Source organism: Taudactylus pleione, unplaced genomic scaffold (assembly GCF_031769625.1).
Source record: "Taudactylus pleione unplaced genomic scaffold, aTauple2 ptg000092l, whole genome shotgun sequence".
Classification (NCBI taxonomy): Eukaryota; Metazoa; Chordata; class Amphibia; order Anura; family Myobatrachidae; genus Taudactylus; species Taudactylus pleione.
Window position 1 is genome coordinate 7187547 of NW_028284494.1, and position 13301 is coordinate 7200847.

The 13301-nt window shown below is 46.1% G+C and overlaps 1 protein-coding gene across 3 annotated transcripts in view; it reads left to right on the forward strand.

Moving 5' to 3' along the window:
- The first annotated feature begins 126 nt into the window (after window positions 1–126).
- Window positions 127–13301, forward strand: part of DHX29 (DExH-box helicase 29) — a 67937-nt gene continuing 54762 nt past the window's right edge. Inside the window, exons 1-7 of one of the 3 annotated variants that reach the window (XM_088469414.1) lie at window positions 127–259; window positions 1899–2118; window positions 4463–4536; window positions 6976–7089; window positions 10867–10996; window positions 11135–11274; window positions 11503–11628. In XM_088469414.1, the coding sequence (XP_088325540.1) occupies window positions 1935–2118; window positions 4463–4536; window positions 6976–7089; window positions 10867–10996; window positions 11135–11274; window positions 11503–11628 (768 nt within the window). In that variant the 5' untranslated portion in view covers window positions 127–259; window positions 1899–1934. Of the gene's footprint in view, window positions 260–300; window positions 345–1077; window positions 1100–1898; window positions 2119–4462; window positions 4537–6975; window positions 7090–10866; window positions 10997–11134; window positions 11275–11502; window positions 11629–13301 lie in introns of those variants that run through there. The other 2 variants (XM_088469415.1, XM_088469416.1) reach the window with 2 other exon arrangements.

Below are 13301 nucleotides of genomic sequence, written 5' to 3' on the forward strand. Positions count from 1 at the left end.
TAAAAATGTGTCTCCAGAATGACGGGAACGCACAGCCTGGCAGCCATTTTTCTGAAGACAAAAAACGTACTATGGCAATAGACTTTGTCTACTGCAAAATGGCCGCTATTATGGAGTCAGGAATCTATCACTGATACACTTGCATATGGTATCTGGGACTGGGGGTGCTAAGGGACGGGTGTTGGTGGAGTGGAGTGACCGTATTTTGGGGATGAACCGTGACATCATGCTGTGTATGCCGGGGAGCGATGTGTGAGTGGTGAGTGATGGGGCCACAGCTAGGGCCACATTGTTCGAGACGGCTCTCACCGAGAAATGCATGGCTAGTAATGGGAACCGTAGGGGTGAGAACAACCTGACATATATATTGGGGTTCTGGCAGGTCTGGCGCAGTGGTGGGCTAACCTGCAATTTGTCAGTGACAATTCCTTGTCCCTGATAATGTTCCTATTTTATAATCCTGAGCATAATGTAGCAAAACTTGCAGTACTAAGTTATTCATGTTATAATCAGTCATCCTTGTAGGTCCACACTCACATCTTCAGAATAGTTACAGAAATACAAAGCCAATTTAATCCAGAATTCAGATTTCAATATAGAAAAACTAAGGGATGCACTCGCCAGGTCTATAGAAGCTATTTCAGGTTTATTGAAACATTTTATACAAGTAATAACCAGCGGTTCCGTCCTTTTCAGGGACCTTTATCAAGGTGGCTCCATACCTGTAACGTACCCGTGATATCCAGCCATCCAGGGACAATCTGCGTCTTTAAATTTCTTAATCATATTCTATAAGACTAGGTTATACCACTGCTCGCAGGCCTAAAGTATTCTTCATGTTTATAACCCATACAAATAGATGCGCACAGCAGAGAGATTTTGAGTTAAGAGATATTTTGAGATAAGTGAAGAGATGTATGTTGTAGTAATAGAATAATTCTAATCCTATTTAACTATATAATGATGGCACAAGTCCATATTAACATTGATGCTTCATTGGTAAACATTCCTCCCATAACCTCACCCCCCTGTTATTTTATGAAGATATTTATGAAGATGTTGGAATCGCGGCAGAGGAGGAAATCCTGATCGTCCCAAGGTAAGTATATACTAACCTATTTCTACCCCCCAACCCTCCCTTAGGGGTGCCTAACTCTAACCTTCCCCCCAGTGCCTAACCCTAACCCCCCCTTCCCCGCCGCCTAAACCTAAGTCCCCCCTGGCAACCCTAAACTCAAACCCCCCCCCCCAGCGGCTATCCTCGCCCGGCGTCCCTTCGATCGGGATGCCGGGCGTCGGGCTCCCGGCGTATGTCTAATGACAGGCGTCGGCATATCGACGCCTGTCTTTAGACCCTTGCCGGGATATATCAGTCGGGAAGTCGGCTGTCGGGATTAGGTCCGCTGGCTTCCCGACTGCATACCTTTACATTAGCCGAGTTTAAAATGTGTGAGAAAACTCTCACATTTTCCAAACTCTCACCCTATTACATTTGGCCCAAGGGGCATATGTATCAGAGCTTTATGTGAGATAAAATTGTGAAATCTATATCACCAACCAATCGGCTCCAAACTATCATTTCTTAAACACAGCCTGCAAAATGTAAGTTAGAAGCTGATTGGTTGTTGATATATATCTCACAATTTTATCTCACATCAAGCTTTGATACATAGTGTGAACTAAAATAACATAATTCCATTTCTATGCTGAACCTGCAGCAGTGCGTTCCTGGAAATATGACTAGCGACTTACAGCTTTGAAGCTTCAAAGACGTTTAATAAGAAAAGTGGAGGCAGTGGGACATATTGTTACTATTATATTGTATTTAGAGTGTCTGTTATCCTTTTCTATTTTTCTTTTATTTCACATCTTCCACAATATGATTCTTCCCATATAAGACCCTAGCATAGATATCCTGCTGAGGTTCTAGAAGAATGGGCGGCAAAAATAAGAAGAGTCGGCACAGCAATGCTCCGTCTGTCCAGGGAGTGATTTCCGCAGCCAACAGGTCCAGGGCCGCAGCAGAATCCAGGGCTGCCGGGGAAGATGCACTGAAGAAACAGACAAGCAAACATGCACATGTGCCTACTGGGAGCAAGGAGACACGGAACAAGCAAGGTAACGGGAAAACCATACCTGTAGTAATATATTTTGTACATGGCAATATATAGTTTCCAGTAAGGCCAGTAATCACTGGTAGAAGCAGATGGAAAGATATTCAGATATTAGAGAGGCAGGCCTAACAGATGGTCTGAAGCATTGCTTGCTGGAGGTGGGATATTACCCTGCCTTACTTTTTCTTTATTGTTTTATATTTGGACGGTTTGTGTTTATTAATGACTATCTGTTCTACTCGCTTAGAGCTATATCAAGGAAATATGGTGTCCAGGGCAAAACCGAAATTAGGTGCAAAAGCCGCAGGAGGTGTCTTAAGTAATAAGATGCCCACTGCCGGCTTCTCTGATCAGCTGCTGTGTCCAAGACGCAGCATCAGATCAACTGCGTGACCTCAGGTTACTGAGGATGTCCAGTTAAATAACGCTACTGGGGCCTGTGAAGCTGAGTCCAAGGACGCAGCCACTGGCTTCAACACGCTCGAGAAAAAATGGGGCTGGCACGTCGCCGCCCCCAAAATACCAGCACCATGTCAAACACGGTAAACGCTATCTGTGGTAGTGCGACTAAGTCGTGCCAGGCGTCTCATGCCAAATGGCACAAAAAGGATTACTGTATGAGGACACCTATGTATGATATATAATTTTTTCTCACCTGAAGCTTCCAGTCAGCTACTGAAGTGTCAGCCACATCTCTTACAGTATTCTCTTACCCTGATGATAGCGTGTGTATGTGTATAGTTATCACATGGATTTTGTTTTAAACAAACAGACTCTGAGCTCCCCCCTTCCTTATTGCCCCTGCAGCTTTCCCAAACTCCCTTTTCTCTATTCCCCCTTCTCCACCCACCCTGCAGTTCATAGAGACTCAAAAGGAGCAATATAAGACATTTGAGAAGCATAATATATGCAATAGTAGCTGGGAACTGAGCATAATACTGTAAATAAAACAGAACAGGTAAGTGAATGACACCCAGGTGAATGAGATGGGAGCAGCCAACAAGACAGGAGGAGAGAGAGCTTTGCATGTGGGAGCTTACAATCTAATAGGTAGGGTAATAGGATGACTGAGCGCTAAGTACTATTGTTAGTTCCTATTGATCTATGTTAAAAATAGTTAAAAAAAAAAAAGCCGTCAAGTGACGTCATCACCAGCCGCTGTGGCATGCTCCAGTCGGATCCCCACAGAGTATTCTGGACAGCAAAGGAGGAAAAGATCGCATGCTGCAAGAGTCCCAGAGTAACCCATAGGTAGGGGCAGTCAGGGACAGTAGCTAAAATATCTCGATCCCTCCTAATCATCTGGACATTTCACCTCCTGCTCTAACATTGTTTTTAAAAGAGTTTTAAACATTGGAGTCTCTCTTTTTACCTATCCTAATACCCTCTTCCCCTCTCCCTGCTTGTCTTGCTGGTGCATACTATTTTTATTTATTTAATTATTTATTTTACAAAAGGAAGAGAGATAGAAGAAAAGGGAAAAAAAAACAAAAACGTTTTTAAAAGGTTTTTTTAATTTTTTATTTATTTTTATTTTTTTTTACTATATTTAACACAGATCAATAGGAACTAACAATAGTACTTAGCGCTCAGTCATCCTATTACCTTGTCTAAATCGAACTACACTGAGCTGCTTACATATACACAGCACAGCATACTATTATCTACCTCACTAATAGGTAGGGTGTAGGTCTGAGACAGGAGGGGAACAAAGAGTGTGAATGTGGCCAGCAAGGACGGGGTTTGGTGTGAGGCTGACAGGCTTTCATGACTATTTGGGATTTTAAGGAGCGTTTAAATCTTTTGGAAGATGGAGTTTGGCATGAAAGTGTATCCCATATGTGTGGTATGGTAGGGGAGAAGGTGGGAGTGGGATTTGGGTATTAGTGGGGAGTTGTGGTGCTAGTTATTGGCAGAGCAATGTTCTAGTGCATATTAGGAATAAGATGTAGGGGGGGAGTGCCAGTGTGTAGATGGACAGAGCTGGGAGGCAGACTGATCTAAGGGAACAGTTTTCTCACCCCAGCCTGAGACGTCCACCTCTGTTATGTCTGTGTTTCTGTGGATGAAGATACAAATTGGATTTTAATGTTGCATCTTTTCTCTAATATCCATGAGCGTCAAAAGTCATCCAGACTTGACTGATCTATACTCAGTTTGCATTGTTGTTGGCATGCATATTTGGTCTTAAATGTTCTCTTAGTTTGTTGTGGGCTGTGCTGTTGCCCTCATCGGTCTTGTGTTTGTCCCCATCATTTGGGAGAAAAGGGTATGTCTGTAATTATAAAGTCTGATTGTTACAGTGATGTGATTGTCTTTTTTTTTTTTTTGTTATGTTTTTTTTTTAGGTCCAAAAACATACAGTTTTGCGTCATCTGCTGAATCGGGAGTGTCTATAAATCATGACAAGTCTATACTGAAGGTTAGAGCGCGCTGGTCACTGTACATGGCAGTCTGTCCCTTTGTAAGGTGACAGTCGTTTGTTTTGGACCAGATCACCGCCCCCTCTGTCTTTCCAGCATGTTCTTATACTCTTGGTAAATTGTAACAAATTAGTTGTCTGTTTTTCAACAATGAAAACAATATAAGTGATATAAAACCAGCACACCTTCATTAAATCGGCTAACACTCAAGTACAACATAACAAATATAAACAAATTGAAATTTTACAAAGGCGCTATGTGAACACAACTCCTATATCCAATTTCAGTTTTATTGTATGTATGTTTTCCCAGAATACCCTAAATAGTACAGTACGCTTCAAGTTCGTGTAGAGCATACGGAGCACTTTGTGATTACAGAAGGTAGAATAAGAAAGCTGTGCTCATTTTGATATCTAAGGTCGCCATAAAGTGAGATATGTGTAATATTAATGGAAGAATTGCTAATGCTAATATTCTAATCCGTGTTCACTAACAGTGAGTGTACACTTTAATTAGAGCCGTGATATGTAGCTGTGTTTGTGCAGCTATAATTCAGTAATAGCTGAAGTATACTAATTTTCCATACCTATATGTTCTTACAGATTTGTATTAAGAATTGGTAAATAGATCTACCACCATTTGTATATATACATAATAAATTAAACTCTGAGATCTCAAGTTTATGCTGTAGATGTGGAACAGCTATAGGAACATTTTGGCATCCATGGTGGAGCTGCCCGATGCTCACCACCTTTTGGAACGAGATAGATCTCTTGTTAAGTCCATAATGGGCTTGAATGTGCCCCTTAGCCCTACACATTTTCTCTTGCCGCTGGGCATCCCAGACGCCACACGTGATCCAGAAATATAGCCAAACACACATTATCAGCGGCCACATGTCGGCAGCAAGCTGGAAAAAAAAAACAGTAGTCCCGAATATACGGGAGATTACAGCCAAAGTCTGGCATATATACTCTGTGGAACACATAACAAGCATTTTTAAGGAGATGTATCAAGCCTTGGAGGGAAATAAGGTGGAAAAGTTGCCCAAAGCAACCAATCAGCTTCATCATTCTTCTAGCTCAGTCTATGCAATTACAGTTAGAAGCTGATTGGTTGCTTTGGGCAATTTCTTCCTTTATCTCTCTCTCCAAGGTTTGATACATCTCCCTCACTGCATGACTCTAAGAGCTTCTGTAAAACGTGGGAGCCATGGACCTCCCATTTCAAAGTACTCCCTGCATTTTCCTGCTATCTATCTAACTTTTCTTTATGACGGTCTTTGCATTTTCATACTTCATATATCTCTGTTATGCATTTGGAGCCTTGGAAGGGTTCATCTGTGCCAAACCCACCCCCCCACCCAATTCTCCCCTTCTCTACGGATGCTTACTCCATAACTTCTCCTTGTTTCTTTCCTTTTAGCTTTACTATTCTTCTCATCGTTTTACCTTTTTTAAACTGGAGGAGTTGACAATTATACGAGGGTGGGTAAAATAAGGTAACAAGATCTCTCATTCCGTAAATGTATACAACTCGTACATATATAGGTGTAATCAATAGTATGGCCTTGGTACAGATCATGGGCGTCGGAATGGGGGAAGATCGCCGCCCCCCCAAAATTTGAAAGGTGCAGTGGCCGCGTATGGTCAGCAGGGGCGTTTCTAGAGAGGAGGGGGTCCGTGTGCAGTCTCCGACACGGGCCCCCTCCTCTCCGTCCAGCGGCCAACTGAGCGGTGCAGCTCTGGCGCCGCACTTATAGACTCTGGGCATTAGAGTGTGCTCAAAGTCTATAGCGCATACACAGGTCACCGGGAAAATGGCCGCGGTGGCCATTTTCCCTGTACTGCGCATGCACAAACGACAGGAAAATGGCTGCGGCGGCCATTTTCCAGTTGATTTTTACAGACGCAGACGCCGGAGCCGACGTGGGACTCCGGAGAGGTAAGTTTTATGGGCGTAAGGTGTGCGGTGTAGGCCCCCCCGGACCCCGCACACCCTGCACCCATTATAAATACGCCCTGGGTCAGGGACTGTGCTTTATTGCAATAGACGGCCTGATTGGGACAGTATGACTGATATGATGGCCGTGACGGGAAGCAGTGGTCTACCTGCTCTGGCCTGGTGGGAAATTAGAATCAAATAGAGAACATTACACACGTGAGAGGACTTGTTACCTTACTTATTGCATCACCCTCGTACAAGTCTTTACTATCGGGAGTTAGCTATGTTTTTTGCTCTAGGGACTTCTCTGGAAAGACATTGCCTAATGTACTTCAACATGTATGGTATATGTCTGCTTATGTTGTTTTATATCTGTTGATGACCTTTCTGTGCTGTCTGTCATTCATTGAATAAAATATAAAAACAATTTGGTAAATAGAGGCTTTTTCATTTGTTAATAATTGTATTTAATTCATACGTTCATCCCTTGACAGGTCATGATTGAAAGCAAACTGGAGAAAAGGATCATCTCTCTAATTAACAAGCACAAGCAGCTTTATTGTGATAAAGGGATGGTGTCCGGAAGACTGACTTCTAAGAAGTTACAGGTTTGCAGCTCAGTTGTAAATTCATGTCACTGTATTCATCGGGATGTAGTCATTTTACCACCGGACGGGATGCCGGCTGTTGGAATCCCGTCGTCGAAATCCCGACGCGGGTCTAAACATAGGCGTCGAAATACTGACGCCAGTTTAGAGACCGACGCCGGAATCCCGATAGTCGCCATCCCGTACGTAAGTATACAGGGACGCCTTAGCTGTTAGCCACGCGGGGGGTAGGCAGTGGCGCCCCCCCCCCCCCCCAAAAGAAAAGAGAAGACGTATCAAGATTGAAGACGTATCAAGATTACATATTTATCATGTACATTGAATAACTTTGCAAGCTCCATACATTATGATGCTGCTGGTGGAAGTAGTAGTGCGGGGAAAGGTTGAGGTTGAGATTAGTAGTAGTAGTGCAGAGAAGGGGGCAGGATGGGAGTAGCATTGGAAGGCAAGGGGCATGATAGGAGTAGCATTGGAAAGCGGAGGGCATGATGGGAGTAGCAGTGGGAGGCAGGGAGCAGATGGGAGTAGCAGGGGGCAGGATGGGAGTAGCAGTGGGAGCCAGGGATAGGATGGGAGTAGCAGTGGGAGGCAGGGGGCAGGATGGGAGTAGCAGTGGGAGGCAGGGGGCAGGATGGGAGTAGCAGTGGGAGGCAGGGGTCAGGATAGGAGTAGCAGTGGGAGGCAGGGGTAGGATGGGAGTAGCAGTGGGAGGCAGGGGGCAGGATGGGAGTAGCAGTGGGAGGCAGGATGGGAGTAGCAGTGGGAGGCAGGGGGCGGATGGGAGTAGCAGTAGGGGGCAGGATGGGAGTAGCAGGGGGAGGCAGGGGGCAGGATGGGAGTAGCAGTGAGAGGCGGGGGCAGGATGGGAGTAGCAGTAGGAGGCAAGAAGGGAGTAGCAGTGGGAGGCATTAGGCAAGATGGGCGTAGCAGGGGGCGGATGGGAGTAGAAGTAGGGGGCAGGATGGGAGTATTAGTGGGGAGCAGGATGGATGTAGCAGTGGGAGGCAGGGGACAGAATAGGAGTAACAGTGGAGGGCAGGGGGCAGTATGGGAGTAGCGGTGGGAGGCAGGGGACAGAATAGGAGTAGCAGGGGGCAGGATAGGAGTAGCAGTGGAAGGCAAGGGAGTAGGATGGGAGTAGCAGTGGGAGGCAGGGGACAGAATTGGAGTAGCAGTGGAGGGCAGGGGGCAGTATGGGAGTAGCGGTGGGAGGCAGGGGACAGATGGGAGTAGCAGGGGGCAGGATGGGAGTAGCAGTGGGAGGCAGGGGTAGGATGGGAGTAGCAGTGGGAGGCAGGGGGCAGGATGGGAGTAGCAGTGGGAGGCAGGGGGCAGGATGGGAGTAGCAGTGGGAGGCAGGGGGCAGGATGGGAGTAGCAGTGGAAGGCAGGGGGCAGGATGGGAGTGTTGGTGGGAAGCAGTGGACAGCATTGGAGTGGAAGGACTCGCTGGGAAGCTCACAGTATGCTGAAGGGGTCACCTCATCTCTGCTGCTCCCAGGTCCCAGCTGCTCTCTCTCTTTATCCATGAACAGCGCTGTCTCTCCATCCTTGAACAGCGCTGACTGCAGCACCCTTACACAGAACAGACAGTGTGACCGGAAAGCAGCACCTGGTGTTTCCTGCTCCTCCCATCCACACCACAGCACGCCAGCTCCTCCCCCTCTCCTGAGCCTCCTCTCCTGAGCCTCCTCCCCCTCTGCTCCTTGCGTGGTTCAGCGGACCTCCAGGGAGCAGCTCCAGAATACAGCGCGACCCATTACATAGGTGGGTAGGCAGGCAGTGGAGGCTGACCCTGCTTAGGACAGCTATCCGGTTTATCCACAGGTAAATGCAAATCCCCGGAACGCACTGGCTGACATATGAATCGGCCTGTCACTGTGCCATGTAGAATGTACATTGCACTGGTGTAGCAACGGGCCCTGCACCTCCCACCCTTAATCGCCCCCAAGCCACCGCAGGGTCTGCATGTGCTGTTGTTACGCCACTGGGGTTAGGGTTAGGCACCACAGGGGGTGGGACTTAGGGTTAGGCACCACGGGCTGGTGGTTAGGGTTAGGCACCACTGGGGGGGGGGGGGGTTAGGGTTAGGCACCACAGGCTGGTGGCTAGGGTTAGGCACCACAGGCTGGTGGCTAGGGTTAGGCACCACTGGTGGGAGGGGGTTAGGATTAGGCACCACTGGGGGGGGGGTTAGGGTTAGGCACCACTGGGGGGCTAGGGTTAGGCACTAAGGGGGGAGGGTTAGGTTTAGACACTTACAGGGAGGGTTAGGGAGCAATAAAGGAGGGTTAGGGGGAGGGTTAGTATACTTACTCAACCCCTGTCGGGATACCGAGCATCGGGATGCTGCTGTCGGCATTTTGACAGAAGGCATTCTGACTGCCGGTATTTCATACCGATTGCGTCTTTGTCTGGTCTGTGCTGTATACTATGCTACCCAGCATGATATGCCAGACATTGCAGGGAACTTCTTCTTTTTTCCTCTGTTACCCACTTCTGATTCCCAGATGACTTAGCCATGTGGGAGGAAAGATACTGAAAATTACTTTTTTTTCAGATCATTTACTAATTGTATTAGTCCTTAGTTAAGAACAGAAGCTCACCCCCCGAAACACACACATTAGTGGTCTCCATAATAAATTGTACTGTGTAGTATAACAAACATACAGTATATCATACTTTATTATAAGATCCATAGAAAACACCAACCTATTACAGCCAGTTTGCTAAGCTCTAAGCAAGAATAGATTGTTAAGGCAATTGCCAATCCTGTAATGATAAATAACTCTTTTCCCATTGAGTGCAACAAATATATCTAATATTATAGCGTTAGTCTCTGCCTGAGTTTATAAACTAGACACACTAACTCAGCTACTATTACAGTGTGATGTAATATTAATAGGTTAATTAACACATTTCCAATACAAGGATCTTCTGAATAACTGCTTGTTAGACAACTTTTGCAGCTGTTTTAGTCACCTTCATGGGACGCGGAGCCTATGTTACTGTCTTTTAACATCTGGAAGGTGTTGTAAGCGGAAAATGCAACATTGAAATCCACATTAGAGGCAACAACCTCTGCTGACACAGTATTGGCATCTATGGTCCTGTGGTTAAAATGGTGGGCAGCGGACAACGCTTCAATGATGTCCCTGTCTGCTTTACCTATTTCAGGTTAGGGTATTTAAGGCCTCAGCTGGAAAAGATCATTATGGACGTCACTGGTGAGAAGAGTGTTTTCCTCACTCAGAACCGACATGTGCATTTGTTTTTCAACACAAGAGCTAGTGCATCCGTCAGTTAGCAAATAGTTCTAGGACCAGCTTTCTAAGTCCCAAGGAACCTCCTCAAGGATAACACAGTATAAGTCCATCTTGGGGGTGTATTCAGTTAGCAGCGATGGCTGCGAGATGTCAGTGTTCCAACTGTTTCTCTATCACTGCGTGCTTTTCCTCATGCCCCATAGAGGCAGGCATGAAAACCTGTCATGTTGGGTTACCATAAGTATTGGTGATTTGCGCAGCCACACATCGCAACTACACATGCTGATAAATCAATGGCCCTGTTGCTTCCATAAATCAGCTCACCTACTGCTCTGTTTGTCCTCTTGCCAAGTTTTTATTCATTGAAATATAACCTATTCTGCTTGTCCAAACAGAGAGAAGCATTTAGCAGTAAGTCCAGAAAACTGCCCTTTCTTGTATATATTTTCAGTTAAATAAAATTTAGGTTGTACTTTCTTTTGTAATCGGTTGTGTGTCTTGCTTCCCCCTAGGACCTCTATATGGCCTTACAAGAGTTTGGTTTTAAGACAGAACATATTGAGGATGCAATGACAAACACTGTGCTGTATGGTGGAGATCTGCACTCTGCACTTGACTGGCTCTGCCTGAACCTACCGGACGGTACGGATAACACTGCTATATGAGTACATGTGGAACCATGGTATCCTGCTACTTGCAGCCACTCCAGTAGAGAAGAGATGCTTTTCTGCGAGGAATATTGCAGAATTTGTATTTAGTAATACAGCTTCCCTCCCACAGATGCTCTGCCTGAAGGCTTCAGTCAGCAGTTTGTGGAAGAAGAGCACAAAGTCAGGGCAAAGTTTCGGCCCCCACCTCAGCAGCCAGTCCGTGACCATGTCCCCAGCTCTGGAGGATCGGAGGAAGCACCGGCTGAAAAGGTGAGTGAAGACCGCACATCCGTCATTACAGAAGACGTTTAAACCCCCGTGTAATCAATTTCATAAAAGCTTAGAACATAATGCATTGTCTCTAGTTAGCATATCACATTTACAAGAGACTTGGGGGAATAATCAGAAAATTGTGGGGTATTTTAATATCAGTGTTACCGCTTTGTATATATAAATATATAACACCCTGAGTTCACGTCACAACCATTTTTGAGACAGACGAGCGACGAGAAGGACCAGGAGCTCAGCATGAAAGAATGGATTCTGCGATATGCTGAACAGGGAAGTGACGAGGAAGAAGAGGTAGAACCCGAGAAAGATCCTGAGAACGAGAAGTTTGACCCTGTGAGTAACACAAAGGAGACAGCACTTTCACATCATATAAAATACAGATCATTAGGAACAATGTCTAAATCCAATCTGCATTAATAATGCGAAGTGTATCATTGTGGGGATCATTTCCTTTCCCAAACTAACTGCTGTTCTAGCCAATCAGGAAACAGTTCATACATGGTAAGGAAAATTGTATACAGAGCATCACAAGGAGCTGGAGATAGGGAAGGATATACAGAGCATCACAGGGAGCTGGAGACAGGGAAGGATATACAGAGCATCACAGGGAGCTGGAGACAGGGAAGGATATAGAGAGCATCACAGGGAGCTGGAGACAGGGAAGGATATACAGAGCATCACAGGGAGCTGGAGACAGGGAAGGATATACAGAGCATCACAGGGAGCTGGAGACAGGGAAGGATATACAGAGCATCACAGGGAGCTGGAGACAGGGAAGGATATACAGAGCATCACAGGGAGCTGGAGACAGGGAAGGATATGCAGAGCATCACAGGGAGCTGGAGACAGGGAAGGATTTACAGATCATCACATGGAGCTGGAGATAGGGAAGGATATACAGAGCATCACAGGGAGCTGGAGACAGGGAAGGATATACAGAGCATCACAGGGAGCTGGAGATAGGGAAGGATATACGGAGCATCACATGGAGCTGGAGACAGGGAAGGATATACGGAGCTTCACATGGAGCTGGAGATAGGGAAGGATATACGGAGCATCACATGGAACTGGAGATAGGGAAGGATATACAGAGCATCACATGGAGCTGGAGACAGGGAAGGATATACAGAGCATCACAGGGAGCTGGAGACAGGGAAGGATATACAGAGCATCACAGGGAGCTGGAGACAGGGAAGGATATACAGAGCATCACAGGGAGCTGGAGATAGGGAAGGATATACAGAGCATCACAGGGAGCTGGAGTCAGGGAAGGGTATACAGAGCATCACAGGGAGCTGGAGACAGGGAAGGATATACAGAGCATCACAAGGAGCTGGAGACAGGGAAAGATATACAGAGCATCACAGGGAGCTGGAGACAGGGAAGGATATACAGAGCATCACAGGGAGCTGGAGATAGGGATGGATATACAGAGCATCACAGGGAGCTGGAGATAGGGAAGGATATACAGAGCATCACAAGGAGCTGGAGACAGGGAAAGATATACAGAGCATCACAGGGAGCTGGAGACAGGGAAGGATATACAGAGCATCACAGGGAGCTGGAGATAGGGATGGATATACAGAGCATCACAAGGAGCTGGAGACAGGGAAAGATATACAGAGCATCACAGGGAGCTGGAGACAGGGAAGGATATACAGAGCATCACAGGGAGCTGGAGACAGGGAAGGATATACAGAGCATCACAGGGAGCTGGAGACAGGGAAGGATATACAGAGCATCACAGGGAGCTGGAGACAGGGAAGGATATACAGAGCATCACAGGAAGCTGGAGACAGGGAAGGATTAGAATAGCTCCCACCTTCCCCTGCATCACTGCCAACTATCCACATACACACAGAGATATACAATATGTTTTTTAATTTATATAATCATGCATTTTGGTGTCAAAATGCAAAGTCAAGTATGTACATAATACATTTAGAAATCAAATAATCCTTTTAGATGTTTACAGACTTTGGGCCAAATGTAATAGGGTGAGAGTT